At 42.8% G+C, this 20,967-nt stretch overlaps 1 protein-coding gene across 1 annotated transcript; it reads right to left on the bottom strand.

Moving 5' to 3' along the window:
• Positions 1–5,272: 5,272 nt before the first annotated feature.
• On the bottom strand, positions 5,273–8,757 carry LOC143602708 (putative protein phosphatase 2C 21). Its single transcript, XM_077079755.1, has 11 exons — positions 8,718–8,757; positions 8,311–8,434; positions 8,132–8,195; positions 7,902–8,010; positions 7,109–7,262; positions 6,902–7,027; positions 6,690–6,813; positions 6,520–6,596; positions 6,380–6,432; positions 5,664–5,718; positions 5,273–5,469 (listed from the first exon to the last, which is right to left on the bottom strand). The coding sequence occupies exons 2-11, from the start codon at positions 8,425–8,427 to the stop codon at positions 5,299–5,301; spliced, it is 1,050 nt and encodes a 349-aa protein (XP_076935870.1). The 5' UTR covers positions 8,428–8,434; positions 8,718–8,757; the 3' UTR covers positions 5,273–5,298.
• Positions 8,758–20,967: the final 12,210 nt, after the last annotated feature.

Raw genomic sequence — 20,967 nt, 5'->3', positions numbered from 1 at the left:
GTTGGGACTATGAACATGGTTGTGTACATATTTATCTAATAGAAACCGTATTTCTACCTTTGGCTATCCATTACTGGTTACCTCGAAACGGATTTGTTTATTTATAACCAGGACTATGATTATAGCTATCTAGTAGAAGTCACATGTTCATTTATATTTACTTTACATGAATTGTTTTGGTTATTTGTTTGGTTGTTTTCCCGCTCAATGTTTTATCGAACCATCTTGTTATTGATCTTAATGTTTCATCAATTTGAGTCCAATGTTTTACTTTGTTATTCTCAATCTCGAAGTTTCAACTGTTCACTTTGTTATTCATAATCTCAGTGTTGCATTATTCATAATGACACTTTATTTTATATGAAATTTTCACTTGTTTAGCGTGTCATTATTGACCAAAAAAAACTTAATCTATTTTGATACTTTGACAACAAAAGTGTCATTTATTCTTGAAATCAACGTTGTATCGACTTATTTGGTTATATGTTGTTAGTCACCCAGCTATTCTCGACCCACAATATCCCATTTATTTATTGCGATGTTCATGGCTTTAATGTTTCATTCATTATGTTTATCATTTTGGGTTACTCTAGAGATTCGTTTATTTCATTTTAACTTCAATAGTTTCGTTTTCATTTTAAACCTCAATAACATCGGTTATATCGTTTCAACCTTAATAACATTATTATTTCGTTTTAAACCCCAATAGCATCGTTTATTTTGTTAAACTTCAATAGTTTAATTTATTGATTTTTACCTAATATTTTCGCGTAATCCTTAACCCCACGGGTTTATTTATATATTTTTTGTTGGTTTTGATCCTTATAGTTCATTGTTCTTGATTTTCAAGTTTTCATATAAGAATTTATTTATTTATCTTAAAACCCACACATTGGGACGGATTATGTAGACCATCCGACGATCAAAGTTATTATGGGTCGACACGTAATTATCAAATTCCTCGCATGGAAAATATAATAAGTACAGTTGTGTGGAATAACTCGGAACTTGGAATGATTTTGGGAAACGAGACAAATGCAGTATGATAAGGGCATGGTGGATACGCCGATGGTACATCCTATATATAAGTGTCTTGCCATACATCCCATTTGTGGCGTGTTTTTAAGTCATTCAAAGATCAGTTTTATTAATTTATTTATTTAATGATTTTATTTTTTCATATATATATATATATATAATTGGTTAAAACTTTTAACAACTCCATGTAGTAGTCGTTTTCATTTTTTTATTTTTAATCTAAACTCGGGACGAAATTTCTAAAAGTTGTGAATCCTATGACATTCGTCATTTTTGAAAGCCAAAAACCCGACCTATTTTAAAATTTCGACATCTTTCGGATCTTCATTTATTAATAAAATGGTGAATTGTTTTTGTATTTATGTTCATGATGTTGTTTAGGTTTATAATGTCGTTTTATTATTTTTGATGTTACAAATTTAATTCTAAGTATTATATTATCTTTCTTTAATCAATTGAGTCAAAGACATTTAATGGGTTTAAACATTCAATTAGTTAAAATCCATGATTTCAAGCCTTATGACTAGCCTCTTGACTAGCCATCAAATTAACTCACTTGACTTTGTTATTAACGATTTTGAGCCTATATAAAGCTCACTCATTCTCTACATTCCTTGCACAACTAATTTACACTCAAAAGCATTCAAGCTTGTCAATTTCTCCCAAGTCTCAAGTTTGACTTTCAAAAGACAATTGCTCAAGAATTATTATTTTCTTTTTCTTTGTGATCCAATCTCGGGTAATGCTTATTTCGTATCATTACGCATAACGATTGTTTCCATGATGACAACCCAAAGGGCATTCATGGAGACATATCATCCTTCGTAATCGGCTAGCTTATGTTCGGTTTATGAATTTTATGTTTAAAAGTCAACTTTTATTTTTACAAACTAATAATCAAGAACAAACATTTTTTAACATACTACTTCATCATTTTCAAATTATGTTACTCACAAACCCGAATCAATAACCGGGTTTGTGGCCGACCAAAAAACAAACCACTCGTTAAACTAGTTTTCTTAATTAATTGTTCGGTTGGAACAAACTAGACTCATCTAAATTAATTAATATTTATTATAACCCATTTATTTTTCTAAGACTAAAATAAATTAACTTAACAAATCAAATAACCAAAAGCTTTTTTTTATAAGCCCAAAATATATATATTTTTCTTTATAAATTACTTTATCATAAACCGAACGTAATCGCCAAATTACTTTCTTTGCGCAAATTCTTTTTAAGCCCAACTATTTATTTATCTAGGGTCGTTCGTTGAACCACTTTGTCGGTTCACTTGCTTAAAGGCTTTTTTCGCTCTCTACTCGCAAACTTAACACGTGAGTTTTTCATAACCCCTTTTACATCTTTTAATATTTTTGGGGTGTAGCATGTCACAAGTTTTTATTCCGTTAGTTATGCGTTTGTTTACAAAACGATTCACATTTATCGTACGTGTTAATATTATTCTTGTATATTGTTTATGATTATACGTGAACTTGCTTGCAACTTGTTTACTGTTTTTATGGTGGAAGTTACGCAAACGCATACACATAGTGGGAGGGTCCGACGGGACGTACACTGCGCCGTCTAACGTTACGACTTCGGTTGTTTACGTAAGGTGGTTCTCATTTCCTCGACTTCTGCGGCTTCGACTAAATGAACGGGAGGACGACACTATTTGATTTCGTTTACATTATGTTTGAATGTTTATTGCATGACGATCGTTGAATCACACATTTTTATATATATATACGCAAAAACTTATGAAAACTCACCAACATGTGTTGTTGACAAAATATATTATTTTAAACGTGATGCAGGTTGATACGATGAAGTGACAAAACAAGAAAATTAGTTATACCATAGGATTATTTCAATAAATAATACTTGGTTCATTTAGATGTGATGTTCTTTTTGTCTCATTATCAAAACTATTTGTGTACTTGTGAAATTATGAAATAAAATAAATATATTGTCACTATTAATAGTGTTACGAGCTTATGAGTGATCTGTACGTTGCACCCGGGCGTATTCCGCTTAAAGCCGGGGTGTTACATATGGTCGGCGAAGAGTTTGCGCCAGACTGTAAAGTCTCATCCATCAGGGACCCATGCACAGGTTTGTATATGTATATGTATAATATATTACAATATAATGTAATATGATATGATAATATTTTATTGTATTTTTGTACAGGTACCTACACAGGCTTATTGCTCAGACCGTACAGGGTCATCACCTGGCAGCAGATCACTGCAACCACCATGACCTGTTTTTTTTTTGCGATGCCTGCTTACGGGGCGACACTGCAACCTAGCTCGCGCTTTCGGCGACTACATCGCCATTTACTGGCACAGGCAGGGACGCGGGTCATTGGTCGGTGGCACGTTCGTTACGCGGATTGCGATTGCTTTGGGCTACAGGGACCGACTGGATGACCTACCCATTCAGCCGCCTCTTCTGCCGAAAGAGCTGGGTCGTTCACGGGCAGCGGGCATGCGCATCGTCCTATTCATTAGCGGCTGGTATCACCTGGTCACTGATTTGGATGCTGACCCGTACGAAGAGGTCCCACTTGTTGAGCCTCCGCCAATCGTGGAGCCGGAGGTGCATATCCAGGTCGCCGAGGTTGACGGTGATGATGGCGAGGAGGACGGTGATCAGGTACGTTCTAATTTATCGTTAAGTTTTTTTGTATCTTCGTCTTATTAACGTTAATTTATCATGTTCATAACAGCCACCGCATACACATCAGGTCGTGCGTTTGGATGCGGCCACTGACTCCCACCTACGGAGACTAGAGCGTAACGTGTCACAGATACGCGGTCATATGACCTGGATGGTTGGGTATATGTCTGCCCAGAAGCATGGAGCCCAGTACACAGTACCAGCGCCACGTTTCGACGAGGAGGGGAGCGATGACGACGCGGGTGGTGCTGCATTTTAGATTTGTTTTTTGTATGTTGTTACTTTTTCCCGAACTCGTTTGGTTTTTTTTTCTCGAACTCGTAATGTATTAATTATTATAATTTTATAAATCTGGTTATGCGTTATGCTTATTTTGTTTGTTTTCAATTTAAAAATTCTTGTTTGGTTATTACTTTAAAACCGATCACAAATTGGTTACATACGACATACAAAAAAATAAAACAAACGTAATTCGTTACATGCTAATTATTATTATGTAAATCTCGTTCCTTTTTTTTTGTACGTTTTTAATTTTAAAATTGTTGTTTCGTTGTCACCTTACAAAACCGATCAAAAAGTGGTTACACCCGACTAACAAAAAGACAAAACAAACAAAATAAATTAAATAAAACAAAAAAACACCCACCCAATCCGTGGCTGATCGGTCGATAAGTGGCTGATTGGGTGGGTGTTTTGGAAACACCATATGGTGTATGTAAAAATTCCGTTATTTATTCTAGAGAATTGGACATACTACAAAAACTAATGTAAACCTTATGCTTTCTTTAAATTATAGGGATGAGATGTATAGATTTCTATGCACATGCTCTTGTGTGTCCAATATCGTTATGACTTGATTTAAGAGTACATGGACGTATAAAGGGTGGGTGGTAACATGTATATGAGCATATATTATACGTAGACGGAGAGAGGGACATCTAGGGATGGCAACGTGACATGTTTGTAAAACCATGTCTCATACTCATCAGGTATATCATCATCATCATCATCATCGTACTCAGTATATCCCACCAATAGCAATGCTATGGTAAGGTCTAAGGAGGGTAAGATGTAGACAGCCTTACCCTCCTCAGGTAAGATGTATACTCATCAGGTATATGTCAGATAATTATTCGTCGTGAACTGGGCATCCCTATAATTTATCTTTTAAGCATCAAATCCTTACTAATGGTCCAATAGAGAAACATTCTGTGTTACAAAAACCTGTCTTCACATTTCAAATCAAAATATGAGCCTAACCTCGTTACCTTAGTTTAAAAAGCCAAAAACATTTATTTAGGCTTCAAAGGCCAATATACGATGCGAAAGCGCGACACATTCGGTATTACAAAATATACCAATAAATAATTTCAAGTCGACGTTGCTTAAAACGAACAATACATTCAGACCGAAACCAAAATACGAAACAAGCTAGAAACAGACAACTACAAAGTCGGAATAGTTTTTTGGCAGTCTCATTTATACCGGCATATATACAATGTATAGTATATTACACACACAAAACACTAAAGTTTAATATATTATTTTTAACATTGATTTAGTTTGATTCCATTACAGCAGTATTGTTTTATCATTTACATCTTGTGCAGAAGCAAGTGACTGAATTGGCTTCTCGAACTGCACCAAAATCATGGTCATATTGTCACATCCATCGCCTGCAGATGTTGATGGTGCCAAACATTTATCAAACACTCTTTCGCATATTGTTGAAAGTTTGCTTTCCTGTACAAGGTTTAAGTTTAGAGCTAAAACAATGTTTGCAACGGGAATAGGGATGTAATTGAAAAAAAGGTTTGGTAAACCGTTTGACAGGTGGTTCAATTTATGTTCGTTTATTTATCAAACGAATGAACATCAACAAGATTTTATGGAAGTAGTAAACGAAAATGTAACATGAGATATTATCTCACACTTACCGATTTCAACTGTTCATGAATGAAATCCACTAATTGTTGGCTTGACATGCAATCCCTGAAGCAATGGAAGTAAATAATTTATAGCAATGATCCAAGAGTAAAAAAAATTAAAAATAAAATAAAATTGGATGGCGCATCAATAACGCCATAACATATAAAAATCAATTGAGTTGTGGAGTCAATCTTTCTTAATTTTGTAATTACATAATTAAAACTAAGGTTATGAATTTCTGACACCACACGAACCTGACAAGAATTTCGCAAATTTGGGTTTAGTCTAATTGTCTAAACAGGTTCAGGTCGTACCCACGCAACCACGTTTAACTAAACAGTCGTGTTCAAGTCGGTCTGGTGGGTTTTTGCCTTTGAATTGACCCGTAACCTGTTTATTTTTAAAATTGTTTAAAAAACATATATTTTATGTCTAATTAGGTACTTTATGCCAGAATTTAAAAGATAGGATAGTTTTTATAGTTTAGGCGTCACTTTTACATATGCTTGTATTTTATGTTGTAAATTTGTAAATTTAGATTACTACTATGCGAAAAGAAAATTTTACTTAATTTTGAGTTAAACTGGTCATGTTCATGCCAGCCTATGAATAAACCTGTCATGTTTGTGGTTCATGATTCTAACACACTTTTGGGGTTTCCACGAATACGACCCATTTTAACACCCGTAAATTAAAAATCATGGAGAAAGGAAAGGCTACATACCATATACCATCACATGCCAGCACAACAAATTCATCATCCTCACATAGCTCAACCTAATTAATTAAACAAATTAAACGATTAGTTTATACTTGTTAAAGATCATAAAAAATCTCACTTTCTAAAAGGTGCAAGAGACTTACAATATTGACATCAGGATTAGCAGTTACTATCTGCTTTTCAGCAGACAAAAACTTGTTCTGTTTAAATTCCATATCACCTGCACAACCAAAATCATAATATTAATATTAATATTAATATAACACAAAACAAACTAAAGCAAAACCATCCCATGAACAAATAAATAGATTACCTATAGCCCTTGTAAGATTGAGACTACCATTAACTCGTCCTGCATGAATAAACCCACCCGCTTTTAGTATCCTCTCCCTCTCAACCTCGAGCACGGGCTTGTGATCTCTAGAAAGATTGTAAGCCTGCAAAAAATACAAACCAAAATAATCAAATCTTAAAAAAAAATAACTAATCAACCAAAGAGAAAATAAACTATTTGATTAACATTACCTCGCCTTTTCTGGAAATAACACAACGAGAGTCACCAGCATTTGCAACAATGAGTTGATTGTCTCTCATGATTGCAACACACGCTGTGCATCCAGATGTGGGTCCCGTGAAATCAGAATGAGGACCCTGCAACGAATCATGATATATAAAACTATAAACAATTTTCAACCAAAAATATATATAAAAAAAACAGAAAAGTAAAAGTACCTCCTCAAAAGCCCAGTCATCAACCTTATTACTTGCTTCTCCACCTCGTGGAGACCAAATAAGACCCTCGATAGCGCCTGTGAATTTGTTTAATTTGTCTCCTAAAACGGATAATTCTCTCCACCCTCTTTGCCCACGCATCATATCATCCATTCTGCGCCACATATGCAAAATTATATATATTTTTTTTTATCAATTTACAGCATATACATAGACAAATGTTTGTTTCAGAACCAATAATATGTTGAAAACCGTACGACTCATTTGTACCTATGGCTTTGAATGCATTTGCATCATCTCATCCTCTCTCACCGCTTTTGATTATCTTTTATGCACTATGCATACACACATTATGCAATTATCATGGTTCTCAATATCTATTCTTCTGAAACAAACGCCCCATTATGTGTGTGTGTGTGTAGGGGCGCGTCTTTTCGGGCCTATATTGAGAACCGCAAGAACAGCATAAGATGTGTAAATGTCACCTCAATGGAAAAACTAAAATTGAAAAGCAGATATTAATTTCTCTTCCCACTCTTTTCTTTGATTTATCTCCTGTCTCCTGAATTTTTTTAAAAAATATATAAAAAACGTGCACATGTGCATCTATATGTACATATGCATATATAAGTTTAGATAAAAAGAAACCATCGATATTATGTTTCTTAAAATTATTGATATCTACATGCATTCTAGTCCAACTTATATAATAAATAGTAGAAGATTTAATACAGTTATCAACATATTACTGGTTCTTAATGAAACCGTCATGAAATTTGAAGAGATTTTAAACCTGATAAATGCCTTTTGTACAGAGGTTTCAATATCACCCTTAGAGTAGGCTTCATGCTTGAGTACTTGATGATGAAGATACTTTGCACAAAACTTAGCAACAACTTTACCTAAGGTGAACAAACAAATACTAATTAAATTAAAGAAACCATTCAAACTTAAAACTGGTATACACATTCACTTATTTGAAATATAATAATTAACATAACATAGAGCTTGAAAATATCACACCTCCATGGCCATCATATACACCAAAGAAAGAGGTAGTGCGGTCCAGATCCGGTAGTGCCGCGTGCTAAAACACAACAAAAATAAAAAAGGGTTAAATTAAAAACTATTAACTAATTATAGATGTGATACATATTGAAAACAAGCATAATTTGTAAGTGTTGAACTCGGTATGTACTCACGGCATCTTCCATTGTTGCACGCCATCCTTGCATCGATGATAAACCGTATCTGACCCGTCCATTCTCACCGTCTTCGGAAAGCTTGTCTGTTTTGGGAGTGCTGAGGTATGTACCCATATTTTACCTGAAATCACAATAACAAAAGATCCTTAATTTAGCATAAAAAATGTTTAAAAAACAAAAAAGTTCATATTGAGACATAAATTGTAGCATCAAATCGAACCAAACTAAAGTATTCATCTTGCTAACTTGTTTGTATAGATATTAACTGCCCAAAATAATAAAAAGATCCATACTTTATGTTTCAAGAACAAGATCCAACAAATTATACCCATATATATCCAAAATCCAAAGAGGAATCGAATGAACAGGACATTAATTATATGATTAAAACAAGATTAACTTACTCAGGGTGCAGTAAGGAAATGGGGATAATGAAAGTGAAGAGGTATGTACCCGCCTCAACACCAACCAAGGCGGGTCAACCCACAAGATAAAGACATTATGAAGGCACAAAGCCAAAACCCAGGCGCATCGCGCATACAAAACATGCTCAGGCATCATATGCCCGCGCATCACATATGCGCGCGGCGCATATCGCATGCTCTTGCACATCACATATGCTCGCGCGTCACATATGCGCGTGGCGCACCAGCGCGCGGCGCATATCACACGCTCGTGCATATCACACCTGCGCATGAAATATCTGCGCGTGAGAATAAAAAGAAGACTTCGCGCATTCTCAGGATGGGCGCATATCACACGTACACATAATCAACCTCGTCCTTATCCAAATCAGGATCAGGGCAACCTTGATTGTGCACGTCAGACACTCTTCTAGAAGGCATCTTTTTAAGGAGTAAGAATATGCTGATGATTGACAGCTGCCAAATGAAAGGTCGACAACTCAGCATGACACATGTGCTACCACATGATTACAACCAACGAGAAAGCGCCAGGTGTCCCAGAGGACACGTGGCGCAGTGCGATTGGAGGAGGCCAACGAGGCTGAGCCCAGCCAGTGGAAACCCTAGCACTATAAATACAGCATCAACTCCACTTTGATGACACATTCATTCACACTCAATCATTGACAGTTACAAGCAGTGATATCACATTCAATCATATTGAATTGTATTCACTCACAGTCAGTTACAGAAAACACACAGTCACATAAACAAGAGTATTTAGCGATTCAGCAATACTCTTGAGATTTCACTGACTCACACTTTATTATCTTCTCCACAAAGATACTGATTCTCACGCCGGAGGGTTACCCCAAAGAGGACCCCTCTGTCCCTTTCTGAGGGGTAAGTAACGGCGCTGTTCATTTTGTAGGTGGAAGAACACGGATTCAAAGGAACCATCGGTGAAACAGTTTAATCATACCCGAGGAAAGTAGATCTGCTACCAGTGAGTAGATCCACGTTTCTTCATTGGCGCCATCCACTGTTACAAACGGCAATCAGATCTCATCCAGATCTACAAAAAAAAAAAAAATCAATCACCATGGTTTCTGGAGTTCGTAACGTTGATCAAGCTCTGGAGGATATTGAACGTGAGGGTGTTAACGACGGACAGCAGGTTCTGAGGGTTCCGCGTGATTCTACGCGTACCACCAGCAACCGTCCCTTCGTCACAACCCCTCACGGCCAGACTGAAACTCCTCCAGACGATCACACGTTACAAAATTTGGCCGGCGCGAAGCTGAAAGGACCAATGGGTCCAGAAGATGAAGCAAATGATCCGAATGAATGGCTCATAAACGAGCAGCGGCGTCTGATTGAAAAGTACAACGACATGGTCAAGCAGAAGAAGCTAGCCGACCAAGCACAAAGGCAGGCTTTTGATAAGCAGACTACAAAGAGGCCGCGCGCGCCGGAAGAGGGACATTCTGTTCACACTGCACACACTGAGTTCAGTGATGAAGAAGTGCATAGCATGAGGAAGACACGGGATACTCATGCAGGAGGCTCACAGCTTCGCGCGCCTGTGAACATGCCGCCTGGAACCAGAGCAGATCTGGATCTGCACATGCCGTACAGCCCACCGATCAGAGGGCAAGTGGACGTAACCACGCCCTATAGACCAGCCATCCTGGTAAAACACTCAAAGTTTACTGCGCGCATCGCGCAGGCTCCCATCCAGCACAAGACAAAGATGCCAAGTGGTCTGGGCAAATATGATGGCACAACAGATCCAGATGACTTTTTGCAAGGTTTCTATAACACGGGGAACCTAGAGAGCTGGACGATGCCAACATGGTGTCATATGTTTGCTCGCTGCCTCACGGGCGCAGCGCGGGTATGGTTCGAGAGCTTGCCGACAGGGCAAATTGATGGGTTCGAGGAACTATTAGAAAAGTTCCAAGCCCACTTCGTACAGCAGCGCAGGCACACGCGCGATCCTGATGACATCATGCACTGCATACGCAGGAATGATGAAACGATTGAAGATTACATCACTCGTTTCAATCAGGAATCCCTGGCAATCGGGGGCATAACTGAGCAGCTCCTGCGCGTGGCCTTTATACAAGGCGCGCGCAGTGACCAACTCCGCCGGGCTCTTGTAAGCAAAGATGGTATGCCCACCACGTGGGCCAAGTTAATGGAGGCATCGCGAGTTTTCGCGAGAAATGAGAAACAGATTGCCCAAGATAGGGCAAGAGAAAGAGCGCATCAGGCAGAATCACCGCGCAGCAAAGATAAGAGGGCCAAACAGAACTCTGTATGGTCCAGGTTGCAGCCAACAAGTTTTTCTTCCGCGGAAAAACAAGCGCAACCAACCTCACCACAGCCCCAAAAAGAAGTTCGTAATCGCGGGGAGGGTGACAAGAGGGAGGGCGGCAGAGATCCTAGCAGACCTTTGCCAAGAATATGGACGCCCCTTACTAAAACACCTTCACAGGTGTTAAGTACTGAGAATGTCCAATTCAAGCCCCCCAAACAACTACACTACAAGGGACCGCAAAACAGTGGCAAATATTGTGAATTTCACAGGTCCCCGGGCCACAACACCGACGCATGCCATCATTTAAAGGATGCGATCGAGAAGGATGTAAAGTCGGGCAGGCTGGCTCACTTGGTCAAAAACCAAAGAATAGAAGATGAGCAACCGGAGGGAGCCTCTGCCAGCAAGAAGTACAAAAGAATCTGTGTGGCTGAGGGGGGACGACAAGGGCAGACGTCAAGAAAGAGAAGCGCGCAAATCCACGGAGATTGGCGCGAGCAGCAAGTCATCTTCCCAAGAATCAGGGGAGGCCCTTCAATAAGCAGTCCTCTCGTCATTACCACACACATTGCTCATTACGAAGTGTCAAAGGTCCTGGTGGACACTGGAAGTGAATCTGACATTATGTATGAGCAGTGTTTCAGAAAGTTAGACCCGGCAGACCAAGCGCGGCTCGAAATTGTGAACGCACCAATCTGTGGTGTCTCAAATGAAATCATACATCCCCTAGGCCAGATTCAGTTTGAACTAACTATGGGGGATGATGAGCACAAGCGAGCCGAAGTTGTCAACTTCTTGGTCTTGCCCACCACGTCATGCCACAATATGATCCTGGGTAGGGGAACGATTGCCCAATTTAATGCTGTACCGTCGCCAGCGCACGGCGCATTGGGGATCCCTACACCAACAGGCGTAGCATTTGTTTACCGCGATCATTTGTGCGCAGTGACAAGCACGCCGCGGGAAGGGAGAATGAAACTTACAATGGCTGACAATGCGCCAGAGAAGTGGATTTTAAACCCAAAATTCCCAGATCAAACGGTCACAATTGGCGCTACCATTTCAGACGAAACGAGATTGAGAATGAAAAAGTTGCTTACAAAATACACGTCGGTTTTCGCGTGGCAACACTCCGATATGACGGGGGTCCCGCGAGACTTGGCGCAACATTCGCTTAACACGTTTAAGTCGGTGGAGCCAATTGCACAGAAAAAGAGAATCATGGGGGATGAAAAGGCGAAGGCCATGAATGAGCAAGTGGAGGACCTGTTGCGCGCAAACATCATCCGCCCAATTCGATACCAGACATGGGTAGCCAATCCTGTGATGGTAAAGAAAAGCAACGGGTCATGGAGAATGTGTATTGACTTCAAGGACCTCAACAAAGCATGTCCGAAAGATTGTTACCCCCTCCCAAACATCGACGCAAAGGTGGACTCCGTGGCGCCATTCAAGCTCAAATGTTTCCTGGATGCCTACAAAGGCTATCACCAGATTCAAATGGCACCACAGGATGAAGACAAGACGGCCTTCAGAACCGACAAGGGTGTTTTTTGTTACACAAAAATGCCCTTTGGTTTAAAAAATGCGGGCGCAACCTATCAGAGACTTATGGATTCGGTTTTCAGTGAACAAATCGGAAGAAATCTAGAAGTCTACGTCGATGATTTGGTGATCAAGAGCAGGGAGGAGAGACAAATGCTCAAAGACATCGAGGAAACCCTTCAGCGCCTAACGGAGGTTAACATGAAGCTCAACCCGAGCAAATGTACTTTCGGCGCAGAAGAGGGGAAATTTCTTGGTGTAATGGTCACTAAGGATGGTTTCAAGGTGAACCCTGAAAAGGTGGAAGCCATCCTTGACATGCCTTCACCATCCACCATGAAAGAGGTTCAGAAGCTGAATGGTAGATTGGTGTCAATCAACAGGTTCCTAGCGAACCACGCCAGCAAATCTACTCCATTCGTTAACACCTTGAGGAACTGTTTGAAGAAGAGCCAATTCAAGTGGACGCCTGAGGCTGAGCAAGCTTTCACTGAGATAAAAGAATGTCTCATTAAATTGCCAGCGCTCACAGCTCCACTTCCTGGCGAGACCCTTACATTGTACCTGTCAGCTGGAGACCGCGCCATCGGCGCAGTATTATTGGTGGATCGCAAGGGGATACAAACGCCGATATACTATGTGAGTCGGGTGCTCACAGACCCTGAGACGCGCTATTCCATAATGGAAAAGTTAGTTTTGTCACTAACACACGCGTCGCGCAAGCTCCATAGATACTTCAATGGTCATCCTATTGAAGTTCTGACTGGTTACAACATCCAGCAAGTTTTGCGACGCCCCGCGCTCTCCGGAAGGCTGACAAAGTGGGCGCTGGAATTAGGTGAACACACGATCACTTATAAGCCCCGTCCAGCGATAAAGGGTCAAGTTTTGGCGGATTTCATCACGGAAATCCCAGACGGAAAGATTGAAGAAGCTCAGCGCGAGGTAGATCCTCCGCGAGCAAATGATGAAGAAGATGTTTGGAGGCTATTCACTGATGGAGCCTCCAACAGCGAAGGGTCCGGCGCAGGCCTCAAACTGATGGACCCTGATAATCGTGAATATACTTATGCTATCAGGTTGGACTTCAAGAGTACCAACAATGAGGCTGAGTATGAAGCCCTGCTGGCTGGTCTGCGCATCGCGCGCAAGTTTGGGGTTAAAAGACTAGAGGCGCATGTTACTTGGTAGCTGCTCAGGTCAACGGCCTATATGACGCCAAGGAGAACACAATGCCTCTGTATCTAGAGCAGGCAAAAAAGCTCGTTGAGCAGTTTGACTTCTTCAGAATCATACACATCTCGCGCAGCGAAAATAAGTCCGCTGACGCGTTGAGTAAAATGGCATCAACTAATTTTGATCACTTTGGCAAAGATGTCAGGGTGGAGGTAATGAGCAGCCCGTCAGTGCAAACGCAATCGGTCCTTGTAATTCATACAACCCCTTCATCCTGGATAACTCCAATAACAGAATTCCTGATGAAGGGGAAGTTACCGGACGATCGCGCACAGGCGAGAAAGATAAGACACAAGGCACAGAACTATGAATTACTTGATGGTACATTATATCGGCGCTCTTATCTTGGACCGCTCATGAAGTGCCTGGATGCTGAAGAAGCAACCTATGTGATTAGGGAGATTCATGAAGGAATCTGTGGAATTCATGCTGGCCCGCGCATGGTGGTTGCCAAGGCGATGAGCTCAGGCTACTATTGGCCAGGCATGTACGTGGATGCGCTAAAAGAAATCCAAAAATGCAAGGCATGTCAGAGCTACGCGCCAAACACCATGCGTCCAAAGAACAACTTGATTCCAGTCACCTCCGCATGGCCTTTCCACAAATGGGCCATTGATATTGTAGGGCCCCTGCCGCAAGCGCAAGGGCGAGTGAAATTTTTGGTAGTGGCGATAGACTATTTCACAAAATGGGTTGAGGCCAAGCCACTAGCAAAAATCACAGCTGAGGCGATGAAGCAATTTATCTGGAGCCACATCATTTGCCGTTTTGGCCTTCCCATGGAAATTGTGAGCGACAATGGCAAACAATTCACTGACAGGAAGATATCAAGCTGGCTCAGAAAATTGCACATCAACCAAATCTTCACATCCGTCTACCACCCTCAGGGAAATGGTCAAGTGGAGCGCGCGAATCAAAGTTTGCTAAATGGGCTGAAGAAAAGGTTGGAGGGAGAATCCCATTCTTGGGTCGAAGAGTTACCTAATGTCCTGTGGGCGCACAGGACATTAAGCAAAACTAGCAATGGCGAATCCCCGTTCAGCCTAACCTATGGGACAGAGGCTATGATCCCAGCAGAAATTGGATGCCCATCCCATAGGGTACTCATGATGAGCAAAACTGATAACGAGCGCGAAAGAAGATTGGACCTTAACTTGCTTGAAGGGCGCAGAGAAGCGGCTATCATTAATGAAGCCATATACAAGAAAAAGCTGGAAAAATATTATAATCAGCGCGTTAAAGAATGCCACTTCAAGAAAAATGATTTTGTCCTTCGAAACAATGAAGCTAGTCGCGCAATACCCCCAGGAAAAATGTCCCCCAATTGGGAGGGACCTTATCAAATTTCAGAAGATTTGGGGAAAGGCGCGTACGCTTTAAAAGATTTGAATGGAAAAAAGATACCGCGCTCGTGGAACGCGGCACAACTTAGAAAATGCTTCATGTAAAAGTTCAAATTTGTAATCAAGGCTTTTAAGCCATCATGAATGATGATTCGCGCTATCTTTCAATATTTGTCGCGCTATCTTTCAATATTTGTTCTATTACCTTTGCATACATGTTTCACACTTCCTTTATTAAATTGGAACAATATGACAACACTATATTGACTTCAAAACAAAATAAAGCGAAGTAAAACATACATGCGCGAGCCTTAGCTCAAACGCGTTAACGAGTCTTAACTCTAAAACGTCAGGGCCTTAGCCCAAACTTACGAGCCTTAGCTCAAACACGTTAATGAGTCTTAACTCTAAAAACGTCAGGGCCTTAGCCCAAAACAAAGAGCCTTAGCTCAAAACACTCACAAACATCCATCTTACATCCCGCGCAGCCTGATCATAAAAATCCTTAAACACAACTAAGGCAAAGTACATGCCATATCATGTTAAGGTCTCAGGTCGAGGCCGCGCGCGGAATCATAGTGGATATCTGAGTAACACAAGCTGACATGTAATAGCTAAACTCATACTTCCATACCGCGCGACAACGACGCGCGAAAAAGAAAATAACGAAAAGTTAGCGCGCATGTCAGCATGAGCAAGATACTGCGAGAACCACAAATAAAATAGAACAGAGGTTAAGTGAATAATTTCCATACAACCTTGTTCTTATTTTAACGTGCAAGCATATCTTATATCTATACAACCAAACATGAAGAGATGAATGGAAATGCGCAAGATATGAAAACGAGAGAACAAGTTTCATTCCATTGGATCGAAATTTACAAGTATGATGAGTTACAAATTACAAGTATAAAAAATAAATATACAAAATTTGATGAAGGGCTTCTCAAGTCTCCACGTCGACGTCAGCCGCTTCATCACCCTCATCATCTCCCGCAGCATCTGGCGCGGTCTGCTCCTCATCCCCGAACTGACCATAGTCAAGTTCTTCCTCCTCATTGGAGTCTTCGATCACAACGGTGTCAGGAGCAGATTCTTTCGCCGCGCCAGAGCCGCTGGCAGGGGCAACATCCCCCGCGCCACCATCATCGCCACCAGCCCTCTCGCAATCATCTAGCAACTTCTTTAGCGCGCCGAGGTCGGGCTGGTCAGCAAGCGCAGCTATCTATAAATCATTAGAAAAGTAATGAGTACAAAACACTTAGAAAAGTTAGACAAGAAAAACTCATTATGATCAAGGTACCTGCATAAGGATGGGGATGGGAGTATTCATATACTTTTCCCCCACCGCGGCCATGTCCGCGCAGGCCGCATCGCTCTTGTAAGGGTACTCGGATGGGTTCTTCCTCAACATGCCATATTCATACCCATCCGTAAACCCTTCAGCTAGGCCCACCAAACGCGCGGCGGCATTGCAGTCCATCACAAGGGCTTGAAACTCGGCGGAATATTTCATCGCCAAAGCGCAGCGAGCCATGCCCTGTGACACCAGCCATTGGCGATCCTGCGCGAGGCCAGCAACAGACGTCTCGAGGGCAGGAACCTGAGAGTTTAATAACTCAACAGTTTCCTTAGTCTTTTTTAGTTCCTCCTTATCAGACGCTGCTGCCGCCAAAATTTTTTCTTTCTCCGCCTGCGCAGCACCAAGTGCTTCATGGCTAGACGCCGCCGTCGCTAAGGCCTCATCTCTATCGGCCTGCGCGGCCGCCAAATCCCTTTTCAGGCGCGCAACCTCGCTCTCCAGTGATGATTTCTCAGTGATACTCTGGACGATAGCTTGGTCACGCGCCTCGGCCTGCTGTTCCAAGACACGCACTCTGCGCGCGTACTTGGCAACTTCGGCCTCCGCCAACTGCTGCTTCTCCCGCGCAGCTTGGAGCTCATGCCCGCGCTTGATGTATGCGGTGTTGGCACTTGCTCGGTTTTCACTGAGCTCCGCCTGGAGTTTCTCAGCTCGCGCGCGAGCATCAGACAGGTTCCAGGCGGCCACCTTAGCCTCTCGCTGAGCTTCCACAAGAGCGTCGCGTACTTTAATATAATCACGACGAAGCTCTTGGGAAGCAGCGAAGAAAGCCGACCCAGCGAAAACATGGTCGTTCAGCAAGTCCGAGCGGGTGCGCTCCTCCTGATACCTCCTTTCAGTAGGAGGCACGGCATGAGCCCAGAAGTCCTCGCATACGCCCATGGATTGAAAGGAACTCTCTTCATTAATATTCCATCTCGGGCGGTAAACGTGGTCACCTTCCTGCAAAAACACAAGAAAAGTTCTAAGTCATAAAACATACTTATATGTAGATACGCGCAGCGGACCAACAAATCATACCTGCGGGGATGAAGCAGGAAAGTCAGCGCCAGCCCCACCAGAAGTCTGCGCTGCCAACACTTGCGGCATCGCAGGGCTGGCGCGGTCTCCCAAGGAGTCTTCAACTTGAACCCCCTCGTCCTCCTCGTCTTCTTCAACAGGCCTCTTCTCCTGCGACCTGGAAGGCTCCAAACCAGCCTCGCGGGGAGGGCTGCGTGCAGGAGGAGGCGAGGGAGGTCTCGACACCGCCAGTTCGGCGCGCAATACGGTTTCCTGCTCCTTGGTAATCCCAATAAGGGGAGATTCAGCACTAGCAGGAGCAGGACCAGAACCAGCGGCGCCGGAAGTGCCGCCAGGAGTATCACAAGCAACTGTTGCGCCAGCTACAACTCCTATGAACAAATAAACAAGGAAAAATTGTTTATGACTGACTCCAAAGGGAAAAATTTAGAAGACATTTGTGCAAAACTTACCTTGGCGCAATTCTGTTCGCGCATCGAACATCGCCATAAAATCCATTCTACCCTTTTCAGAGGGTAGAACAGGGGACTTCGATGGAGTCCCCGGCGCAGCCGTGGCACCTTGTGGCGCCTGCGGCTGATCTGTTACCGTCGCTGCCTCTGCAAACATTTAAAGGAGCAAAGGTTTAATAACAATTCAGCCAGATGAAGATAAATAAAGTATACCTGTTGCAGGCGCGGCACTGCTTCTCTCTTCAGCCGCGCGAAAGGAGGAGGCGACGCCACCATACCTCAAGTGGACAGGAGGTCTGCCCACTCTCACAGGCAGAGAAGCTAAAGAAACCTTTGTGGTAAACACCTGGGTTTCCTTAGGTCCCTTCGTTTGAGCATGGGGATGAGCGACAGGGGTGTCCTCTTTCTTCTGTTTCTTACTGGCCCCTGCGCCAGATTTCCCCTTAGCTTTGCGCTTTAGTAGAGGCGCCTCCTCTTCCTCCTCCTCCTCTTCCGCGAGCTCTAGCTCGTAGTTTTCAAGCGCATCTACAAAAACAAGCGACAGAAATGTTAATAAACTTGGGTATTCTAAAGGAATGAGCAGAAGTGCGAAGGCTTACCAGGCGCGTCACCGTCAAAGTCAAAATCCAGATCTACTGGGATGAACAGGTCATCGAAGCGATCCGGGAAACCAACCTCCCCAGCGCCAAGTTCGACGGAGCCGCCCTCCACATGTTCATCATAAGCGGCAAGGACGTAATCCTTGGTGACTGCGCAAAGCCAAGTTAAATGATATCAGCAAAAGAACGATGTTCGCGCAAATATAAAAAAAAAAAAAAAAAAAAAAAAAAAAAAAAAAAAACTTACACAACCCGTCGACTTGGATAACGGGCTCAAGCGCGCTGTCGGCCCAGAGCCTGCTCATGCCGACCCCAACCAGCGCCTCCTCGCAAATTTTCTTCGCTGGGGATGGTTCGGCGGTCAGTTTCTTAACCCATGCGCCAGTTGGGTTCTTGAGGACACCCTCATCCGCAGGCGCAGAAGTGATAGAGCGCATGGTCATACGGATGGGGATCACACCGGCCTTAATGTAAAAAAACCTCTCAGACCAGTCATGAAGGCTCTTGAATGAAACAGTGGAGCACTTCACCTTCTGACTGCGAGGAATAAAAGAGATCCAATTGTCTTGGATCTTGGCCTTATAAAAATATTGAAAGCGCCGAGGAGTGGGTTCCTCGCGCTGGGATTTGCACATGAACTCAAAGTGAGTCACGCGCACGAGTCCAAACGGATGGACTTGGGATATGTGAATCCCATAGAACTTCAACAGTGCACCCACAAACCTTGTCATCGGGAGACGAAGGTTGCAGTGGGTGAAAAAGTGGCTATATAGGGATATATAGCCGGCAGGCGGGTCCGCCGCCGTTTGCCCGGACCTAGGCAACATGCAGCCAAACAGGGTGGGAAAGCCCTGAGAGGTGATCAGGTTGTCGAGATCTGCCTGCTTCAATTTGCAGGGGATTTCATTCCACTTTTTGGTGGCCTTGGTCCTCCCTACTTCCTCCGATGTGGTCTCAACAACCTTCTTCCCCTTCCCCTTTTGCTTCAATGTCGACATCACCACAGATTTCACACGGCGTCTTCGAGAGGCAACGGAGGTGATTGAAGGGCTAGACGAGTATGAACTATCAGACATACAACTGTAATAGCCGATAATCGAGGATTCGAATCGATGTAAACACTCAAATCAGAATGTGAAAGCAGAAATTTGAATTTTAGCAACAATGAAGATGAAGATAAAAATTTCCTAAGGGCCTGCTTTTATAGGCCCAGGAGAGAGAAATGTGGCAGCTGATCGGATTTCACGCGCCCCCACTCGCAGGGGCAAGCCAACGAAGGCGCGACACGTGTCCCTAACAGCTGTGTGAGGGGACAAAAAGATGTAACCGACCTGCCACGGAACAGAGACGCGCCCCCACTCCCAGGTACTAACCAATGCGAGTGCGACACGTGTTCAAGACAGCTGTGTGAGGGGACGTGAAAGGCAACTGTAGCACCTCGAGCACACGAAACGTCTGACACGTTTACGGCGCACGTCATCACCAACCAACCACGTGTTTGGACCTTTCGTTTGCAACCAAATGGATAGAACTTCGCGCGACGATGGAAACAACCAAGAAAACGACAAAAACCCCTATAAAAGGATAATTCAGTGAGTCTAATATCTATCTTACCACGCTCGCGCAAGATAAGACACACATTAGACTGGGGGGGCTTGAAGAGGTATGTACCCGCCTCAACACCAACCAAGGCGGGTCAACCCACAAGATAAAGACATTATGAAGGCACAAAGCCAAAACCCAGGCGCATCGCGCATACAAAACATGCTCAGGCATCATATGCCCGCGCATCACATATGCGCGCGGCGCATATCGCATGCTCTTGCACATCACATATGCTCGCGCGTCACATATGCGCGTGGCGCACCAGCGCGCGGCGCATATCACACGCTCGTGCATATCACACCTGCGCATGAAATATCTGCGCGTGAGAATAAAAAGAAGACTTCGCGCATTCTCAGGATGGGCGCATATCACACGTACACATAATCAACCTCGTCCTTATCCAAATCAGGATCAGGGCAACCTTGATTGTGCACGTCAGACACTCTTCTAGAAGGCATCTTTTTAAGGAGTAAGAATATGCTGATGATTGACAGCTGCCAAATGAAAGGTCGACAACTCAGCATGACACATGTGCTACCACATGATTACAACCAACGAGAAAGCGCCAGGTGTCCCAGAGGACACGTGGCGCAGTGCGATTGGAGGAGGCCAACGAGGCTGAGCCCAGCCAGTGGAAACCCTAGCACTATAAATACAGCATCAACTCCACTTTGATGACACATTCATTCACACTCAATCATTGACAGTTACAAGCAGTGATATCACATTCAATCATATTGAATTGTATTCACTCACAGTCAGTT

Source organism: Bidens hawaiensis, unplaced genomic scaffold, assembly GCF_021521415.1.
Source record: "Bidens hawaiensis isolate Kalapana, Puna unplaced genomic scaffold, B.hawaiensis_p1.1 tig00000237_1, whole genome shotgun sequence".
Lineage (NCBI taxonomy): Eukaryota > Viridiplantae > Streptophyta > Magnoliopsida > Asterales > Asteraceae > Bidens > Bidens hawaiensis.
Note: the sequence above shows the minus strand (reverse complement) of the source record. Positions and strands in the feature narration are given on the sequence as shown.